At 39.2% G+C, this 9,621-nt stretch overlaps 1 protein-coding gene across 1 annotated transcript; it reads left to right on the forward strand.

The window, feature by feature from the left end:
- Positions 1-3,318: 3,318 nt before the first annotated feature.
- Positions 3,319-9,330, forward strand: LOC119066014. Its single transcript, XM_037168231.1, has one exon. It carries the CDS (start codon positions 3,319-3,321, stop codon positions 9,328-9,330), a length of 6,012 nt encoding a protein of 2,003 aa, XP_037024126.1.
- The last annotated feature ends 291 nt before the right edge of the window (positions 9,331-9,621 follow it).

Below are 9,621 nucleotides of genomic sequence, written 5' to 3' on the forward strand. Positions count from 1 at the left end.
CAATCCAGTCGAAAATCCGGTGAATGTATATACAAGAAGTCGATTAAAATTGCATCATGCGCTGTGGTAGGTGCACGTGCAGCCAGTGTATCGGAGCTATTATTACGTGACAATTGTGGTAATATTCTTACTATAGACGAGTGTGCACTTGTTGCTAAATTTTTCTGCTTTCAAAGAAAAGCTCCCTCCCAATATAATAAACCAATTATCGGCCTACAACAACGGTCCGGAATATAATCCATTTTACCCACATCGTGTCGGTAATCTCTTTTACCCAACAAACACAAAACAATTTTTGCCAGAAGAGAACGACGAAGGTAAGTTATTATGTGATACACTTTTCTATTATTACAAAAATTGATTTGAATTTTTGTAATTGGATTCGACTTGTCTTCCTTGTTGACAATGTGCCTCAGTCAGATAGATATCGTAGCATTTTGCCCCACAAAATGTGATGGTGTTGTTAACGGATCTTTTCGCAATTCTTGCTGGGTGAAAAGAGAATTGATAGAATATTATTTTCAATATGTATTTAGGACTTAGCAGGGAAAAACCTAAACCCTCCAACTCGTTAAAATATTTTTTTTTATCATTGTGTGTATATAACATAAAAATTTTCCTCAGAGAGTTCGCACAAAATATATCGATAATATATACGCCACGCACAGAACTAGGTCTCCAGACCCTCCATGTCAGCAATAACTTTGTGTGCTCGTATATATATTTCATGAACGAAATATTATCCATTTACCTATATTCGATATGATACTTTTCCATTTGTCGATGCTGATGTGTTGAATTCAAACAAAACCAGAAACCAAACCCACAGAATGCAATTCAATTTATCTGCTACATATTTCATAGATTAAATAAAGAGTCGTTCAGTCGAAAATCACAACCTGTGCGGTATGTCAAACCACATTTTTTTCAGCGATTTTAATTGCGGTGGGCCAAACCGTATGACGAAGAAATTTTGGCTGTGTAATATAACCAAAAGCTTCCATCGGTTGATCAGAATATTTAGTATCGGTAAATACCATCAATAACTCTTGGGGTTATTTTCGACAAATTGACAAATTTAGATCAGTAAACAGCTCACAGAAGTAATAGATTATAGGGGCTTTTCAATTTCCATTAGATTTCCATTCGTTTTTCTTTGCTATTCTCTTTTGCACTTAAAGATGCTGATTAATGCCATACTTATTAGTGCGGGTGGTAACGTACACAATGTATCCGAAAAGTTACACTCAAATTAATCTCAAATTGAGTCTTTGGGTTGTGTCAAGTATGCCATGAGTAATATTCTGGAAAGGATGCCCGATCGGGCCATGGCTACAGTGGCAAAGAGATGACCAACCTCTATGAAGTAAGTCATACGTTTTTGCTTGTACAAGTCTAGTGAATCATAAACGAAATGAAGGTAGACTTTCATATCGTTGAATCACCCTATTTGACGGTATTGATTCATCTAGCTTCACTACAATAGATGCCTGAACCTGCTGAGGTGTCCATCTAACCCAATCTGTCTCCGGAGACAGGCCACTTATTTTTTAGTGCCACCGATGACATCAACTTTTATTGTGCAAAATCTAGCAAAAACGTGCTAAAATCATAAGAACTCGTTTTATACGAGTTTTGTAAGAAAATGTACGAAGAAATAGGAAAGTCCGTGAAATCTGCAAATATAGTGAGGGATTCTTTTGAATTTCGACTGACCAAAATCGGCGCTGTTTTTTCCTGGACTTTTTATACATGCCTAGTTTGGCCTTGGTGCCTAAGCCCTAAAACCAGTCTCAGATATTTTGGTCTTCCATACTTGGCTCGAAATATGGGGTTTCATAGTCCGAATTTCATTTCCATAAGGTGGCGAGGACACGGGCGTGTATGAGTTCGTCAGATAGCATTGATCATAAACAGTCTGAAATATGATCTCCAGAAAATTTCTCAGAATCGATGGAACTTCGGTGAACTTTAATAAGGGCTCTGACCTCAATAAATTATTTGATTAAATTATTATTTATTACGAATGTGGAGGATCCCAGCTTTTCAACGAACCCATATATGCCCTTGTTTTCGCCACCTTACGGAAATAAAATCCGGACTACGAAACCCCATTTTTTGACTTTGGGCCGCCTACAACCAGCCAGGTATGGAAGATCCAACATATCTGAGACTGGTTTTGGGGCCAAGGCACCAATCCTCAGTACTTTAGATCTTAGGCATGCTTTCCATAACGCAAAGACTCAATTTAAGATTACCCAAAAGTGTAACTTTTGAGCGTTACCACCCGCACTATATCAGTATACTTGCGTTGTGACTAGAGAAAATTGCTATTTAATTTAACTCTGCTGTTTTCTCGTTTTAATTTTTATTTTTTCAATTAGATATGGTGTTATTGGTGATGTGATAAAATTCCTGTTCTGAAACAATTACAAATGTAGATCTGTCATGCTGAGACAATTAATTGACCGCATGTTGCGTTACGTGCTCCAGATATTTACAATACACCATCTAGAAGATATTTTGTGAATTGCCAGTAATTCGTTATTAGACGCTATTGACAAAAACTTTGCAATAACAAAATTTATTGGAAATACGAAACCTTTTTTTGACGAAAATAACTTGCAATGACAGTGAAGACTTTCACCTTTTTCCAACAACAAGCATCTGTACTTGTTATTATCGAAAATTCTACATATCGATGTGGCAGTAGTTGTTATTATTCCCACATAAATTTTGTGTAACAAATGAAAATGTAGATTCTGAAATTTAGTATTTCGTCATGTAGGATAAAAATCTAGATTCTCATTTGTTAAACGAAAATTTTATGTAAATAATTAGAACACATGACAACAGCAAATCAGGAAACAGGAAACATCTAATTTTTTCCGCTAGTGCAGTTTTTACATATTCGACATACATTTTACACTAATCATCAGAGCATATGTCTGTCATACCAGTTGATACCAAATGACAAGACATAGCTGTGGAAATTATTTCTCTGCAAAATTATGGCTAGTTTATACAACCCTGAAAATAGGGAAATTTTTTCTATGTACAATTTGCTTTGGACGAGTTAGGTCTCTCGTTGTACGTATTTGAAGTAGTTAGGACGTGTTTGTAATGTCTTTTATCAAAGAATTATACTTCGACAACGAATCAATAAAAGTGAAAGTTTAACTGAAATATTTGTTTTAAAGAAGAACCAGAAACCGATAACATTTTGGTCCTTCGAGCCGGATAATACAAATTAACGTAAATTTTTGATACAGTCCATACATAAGTGAAGTGAATCGGCATTTTGCAAAGTTGTGTAAAATGGCCGAAGCTATTGTTAGTGAAGATGAAAGTGCCAATTTACCGTTGTTATCGCCGAAAGAGTTGTTGATTCGCGAGAAAAGTAGATTGGAGGATTCACTTTCGGAAATATCGAGAACATTGCGTGAAATTGAATTTCACGAAAAAAGAAACGAAATGGCGGAAAACGTGTTCCAGCCGCAAGCTTTACATGAAAGCTCTCGTGAGCCATTTTTGGGCTTCACTCCGAAAAGATATCAGTCGTACCAACCGGGATTGATAGCTTTGGCGCAAGGTGGCGTCAGTGATCAAATTGATCGAAACGAAGGAAACGAACTAAGACATCAAGGAATGTCAACAAATGCTTTGTCAAGGAAAGCTTTGTCATCGAACGTTATGTCAACAAACGAATTAGTTCAAAATGAATTTGATGCAAATTCAACGTTTTCACTAGGATTGGGAAGAGGTCGATTATTTGCAACACCTCCACAACTACGGAAGCAATTAAGGTTTGCATCGGCAATACACAGAGATAGTGATGCTCGGTCGAGCGAACAAGTTTTTGATGAACGAGAACAACTCAATGATTTTTCGAAATCTGACAATGGCAACCAGCTGGAATATCTTGACGATGACAGTGAACATTCTGAAGATTCAGATTCACTAATTATTTCAAACCAACAGTCGACTGGTGTTTCAAGTAAAAGAAAATCCTTACCAGTTGGTGAACGTAAATCGCGTGATGTTCAGGGCTCGACGAAAGTCGAATTGCAGTATGCCCCATCGAACACCACGGATTACAGAAGCCAACGATCGGTAAACTTTCGTCAGTCTACTGGTTTGCCACAGGAACGTGAATGGGACATAAGTTCAATTGGAAAAGAACCTGTACCAGTTGGTGGAAGTAACTCGCGTGATGTTCAGGGCTCGACGAAAGTCGAATTGCAGAATGCCCCATCGAGCACCACGGATTACAGAAACCAACGATCAGTACATTTTCGTCCAAACGATGGATATTCTGGACAATACGGACTTGGTCAGCTTCAGAATCGTCCAACATTGGGGTCTACATTCACTCAATCTACACCGTACAACTCTAATCCACGGCAACGATTGACATCATCGAATTGTGCTTTACCATCGCCAACCTCAAACGTTGGTCAGCCGTTATCACAACAGCCAAGTAACAGCACAGATATAATGACAAGATTAATTGCTCGACAAGTTATTGGGAAAGAATTGCCCAATTTTTATGGTGATCCTCAAGATTGGCTGCTGTTCCGGAGTCAATACGAAAGGACTACAGCGACGTGCCTTTATACCGGCGAAGAAAACATTTTTAGATTACGAAAATGTCTAAAAGGAGATGCTCTTACTGCCGTTAAATCACTTTTGGTGTCACCGAACAATTCACAAGCTGTGATGGGAATCTTGGAACGTCGATTTGGTCGACCTGAGGACATCATTAAATCACTAATAAAGGAAGTAACCGAAGCCGCATCACCGCGTGAAGATAAACCAAGATCGATTGTCATCTATGCGACAGTTATTCAAAATCTGGTTGCGACATTGGAGGATTTAGGTCGAGACGATCATTTACGCAATCCTATGTTGCTCAGTGAGTTAGAAAAGAAACTCCCAACAACTTTGTGTTTGTTGTGGTCGGAGTACATCGTGGACAAACAAGGCGTAACAATGAAAACCTTTAGTGACTGGATGCAAAGACGAGCTGAAGCCGCTAGCCGTCGATTTACGTTGGATCCTGTTTCTTTTGAACCGGAAAATTCGAAGAAAGCTACAAAAACTAAAGGATTTGTGAACACGGTTGCAAAGTACGTGGAACCAAAATCGTCAGCTGGAAATTGTCGCATTTGCTCTGGTTCATGTCAAAAGCCTTGGCAGTGTGCAGTACTTTTGAACAAGAATATTGAACAACGCTGGAACTTGATAAAAGAAAAGAAATTGTGCTTTTCTTGTCTAATGACTGGTCATAACGCAAACAACTGTACCAGGTTATATCAATGTGGAATCGATGGGTGTCAACGAAACCATAACAAGGTTTTACACAACAAGATGAAAGTGGAAGGCAAAGTTGAGCAGCAAAACAACATAACATTGGCTACTGTGCAATCATCTCATCGGACAAATTTGAGAATTTTGCCCGTAATTGTGTGTTTCAACGGTCGAGAAGTCAAAACTTATGCTTTATTGGACAATGGTTCGCAATCAACATTGATCACATCAAGTTTGGTCGATCGTTTGGGAGTTACTGGAATCTCGAGTCCAATAATTCTTCAGTGGCCAAATGGTGAATTTTCGACGGAAAATGATTCACAAATCGTCAATTTGAGCATCAGGGGAATTTTCAATGGAGCCAAAACGTACAGCTTGATTGGTGCTCAGACCGCCAAGAAATTATGTTTGGTTCAGCAAACTATCAATCGAGAGAAATTGATCGCTCAATGGCCATACTTAAGGGATGTCGAATTTGAAAGCTTTACCGATGTTCGTCCGGAGATATTGATAGGCGAGAATAATTGTTTGCTAACAGTAACGAGACAATTACTGCACGACACTCAAAATACTCCAATCGCTTCGAAGACCTGGCTTGGTTGGACAATCAGCGGTAATGACGGAAGGAAAGTTCCAGAAATGTCAGTAAAAATGATCAACGTAAATACAATTACTGACGAGGACCTTCACGCTTTGGTGAAATCTTCTATGATTATCAACGATTGTGGAATAAATGATCAGTCGACTCGTTCCAAGGAAGATGAGAGAGCTCAGAAGATTTTGGAAACGACAACTCACAATATTGGTGGTCGTTGGGAAACTGGACTTTTGTGGCGGAATCCTGATGTTGTGTTGCCAGAAAGCAGAATGAATGCTTACCATCGTTTGCTCAATTTGGAAAAAAAATTCGACAGAGATCCAGAACTTTTCGATAAATATGAAGCCATCATCAATGGATACATCGATAAAGGATATTTACGGAAAGTTGACAAGACAGAAGGACACGACGATCGAATTTGGTATTTACCTCATTTCCCAGTTAAATATCCGTTGAAACCAGGTAAAATTCGAGTTGTGTTTGATGCTGCAGCGAAATCTCATGGCACAAGTCTGAATGACAACCTAGTATCTGGTCCAGATTTTTTGAAATTGCTTTCGGGAGTACTCTTTCGCTTTCGACAAGGCACAATTGGGTTCATTGGTGACATTAAAGAAATGTTTCATCGAGTTTTGATAAACAAATCGGACGTCAAATGTCAAAAAATCCTTTGGCGAGGGAGAGAGAGGAATAATGAACCCGACGAATATGAAATGGCAGTAATGATGTTTGGTGCAACATGTTCTCCATCTGCAGCAATCTACGTCAAAGATCTAAATGCCAAACGATACGAAAATGATTATCCTGAAGCAGTGAATGCCATTATCAACAAACATTACATGGACGATTACCTGGACAGCAAGTTTTCGGTTGAAGAAGCAGTGAAAGTAATCAAAGAAGTCATTTTCATTCACGAACAAGGATCATTTGAAATTTGCAACTGGGTATCTTCTTCGAAAGAAGTCATGGCAGCAATTCCTGAGAATCTTCGTCGGAAAGAGAATTCTGTTGTGACATTGGCCCACGAAAACATTCCCGGAAGAGTTCTTGGTGTTCTATGGAAACCAGATGAGGATGTTTTCACGTTTAGTGGAAATTTTGCGAAAATCGACAAAGAATTATTGGATGGCAATAGAGTACCTACGAAACGGGAAGTTTTGCAAATCGTCAGTTCAATTTACGATCCGTTGGGCTTTGTTGCACATTTTGTCATCACTGGCAGAATCATTATGAAGAACATTTGGAAAACCAAAATTGGTTGGGATCAGCCAATACCAGAAAGCATCAACAACGACTGGCAAGTTTTCCTCGGAAATTTGAAAAACATTGGGAATGTTCAAATCGATCGCTGTTATTCACCGAATTTGAAGTGTTACGATAGTCTACAGTTACACATCTTTGGAGATTCGAGCAGTCAAGCGTATTGTGCTATCGCATTTATGCGAATCGAAGTCAGTGAAAAGGTCGAGGTCAAATTTATCACAGCGAAGACTAGAGTCACACCGTTGAAAGAAGTTACGGACGAAAATATTCATCGACTTGAGTTGCAAGCCGCACTGATAGTGAGCAGATTATCCAAGTTTGTTCTGGAAGAACATGAATTGCATTTCGATGATTGCTACTATTGGACCGATTCGATGGCGGTTTGGTATTGGATCCATTCTCAAACAAGACGATATAAGCAATTTGTCGCAAACCGTTTGAACGAAATTTGGGAACTCACTGATCAGGCGAATTGGAGATGGTTACCGACGCAAATGAACGTTTCTGATGACGGCACACGATTTGGTTCGGTGGAATTCGTCAACTCGCACCGTTGGTACAATGGACCCGATTTCCTTTACGAAGATCAATCACAATGGCCTGAATCAAATGATGCAAGAATATCAAACGAAGTTGAAAATTGGATGGAGGTCGTGAATGTGGGTCAAGTGGTACAAGTGGTTGAATTCGCATTGCCGCAAATCGAACGTTTTTCTAACTGGCGTCGATTGATTGGTGCAACCGCTTGGATGTTGAGGTACATAAATAACTGTAATCCTAACCGAAATAAAATTTTCTCAGCAACGTTGAATGTTGATGAATGGACCAACGCTGAGATGAAATGGATTCGACATTCACAACAGAGAAGTTTTACCCAAGAAATTTCTGATTTATTGCGAAAACGATTGGTACATCCGAATAGTCGAATTTACACTTTGTCGCCAGAACTTGACGAAAATGGAATTTTACGTTTGTGTGGTAGAGCAGATAGACTTCCGAATTCTACAATTGACCAGCGTCGCCCAATTATTCTTGATGGTCAAGACAGTTATGCTCGTCTACTCATTCGATTCTATCATGAGAAATATAACCACATTGGGCACGACACCGTTTTGAACGAGATAAAGCAACGATTTTGGATTGTGAAAGCTACCGTTACACTGAAGAAGATTCGATCCGAGTGCTGGAAATGTAAGATTCTTAAGGCAAGACCACAACCCACGATTATGGGTCAGCTACCAGCACCACGTCTTGAAGGTGGAAATCCCGCATTTCATTTCACGGGCATGGATTACTTTGGTCCGATTACGATTAAAATTGGACGACAATTACACAAACGTTACGGTGTATTGTTCACATGCCTCACAGTACGGGCCGTACACATTGAAGTGGCAGCATCGGAAACAACTGATTCGTGCATTATGGCAATACGTCGATTTATTGCGAGAAGGGGATGTCCGAAAGAAATTTATTCGGACAATGGATCGAACCTGCGAGGAGCTAACAACGAATTGAAAGCCGTTTTGGAGGCCCTTGACCAAGACAAAATTCGTGCTGCAATGACAACTCATCGTATTGACTGGCATTTCAATCCACCAACGGCGAGCCATATGGGCGGATCCTGGGAACGATTAGTTGGTTCCATCAAAACGGCATTTTATGCAACATTGAATTCCGTTCATCCCACCGAAGAAATGTTAGTCACGCTTTTGGCTGAAGCGGAGCATGTAGTCAATTCACGTCCGTTGCTGGAATTGTCTAACGATTCGAATGAACCGGAAACGCTCACACCGAACCATTTTTTGATTGGACGATCATCAGCTTCAGCACCGATTAGCATTTTCGACAAAGACGATTTGATTTTGAAGAAACAGTGGCGAGCCTCTCAACATCTTGCTGATTTGTTTTGGATCAGATGGGTGAAAGAATATCGGCCAACATTAACGAAGCGAACTCAATGGTATCGTCAAGGAAGAAACCCTCAAATTGGCGAATTGGTTTATATGGTCGACGATAAACAACCGAGAGGTCAATGGCCAAGAGGTATTATTGCAAATGTTTTTCCAGGAATTGATGGACAAGTTAGAGTCGTTGATGTCCGTACTGCAAAAAATACATACCGTCGTCCGATAACAAAGATTTGTCTCTTTGATAACTGAAATTTATCTTTCATTACTGATGAAGTTGACGTGAAATTTGATTTTTGTTTTAAGTTTTTTATTAATCGACCTGAATTAGCTTTGAATTCAATTAGCTTTAGCCATTTCATTGATTAAAATTTTCTTTAGAATTTTCATGAATTCGCCGGGGAGAAATGTGGAAATTATTTCTCTGCAAAATTATGGCTAGTTTATACAACCCTGAAAATAGGGAAATTTTTTCTATGTACAATTTGCTTTGGACGAGTTAGGTCTCTCGTTGTACGTATTTGAAGTAGTTAAGACGTGTTT

The sequence above is a fragment of the Bradysia coprophila genome, chromosome IV, assembly GCF_014529535.1.
Source record: "Bradysia coprophila strain Holo2 chromosome IV, BU_Bcop_v1, whole genome shotgun sequence".
NCBI classification, from domain to species: Eukaryota; Metazoa; Arthropoda; class Insecta; order Diptera; family Sciaridae; genus Bradysia; species Bradysia coprophila.

Excerpts from the sequence above, each read along its gene's own strand:
- LOC119066014 (XM_037168231.1), top strand. The coding sequence starts at position 3,319 with ATGGCCGAAGCTATTGTTAGTGAAGATGAAAGTGCCAATTTACCGTTG.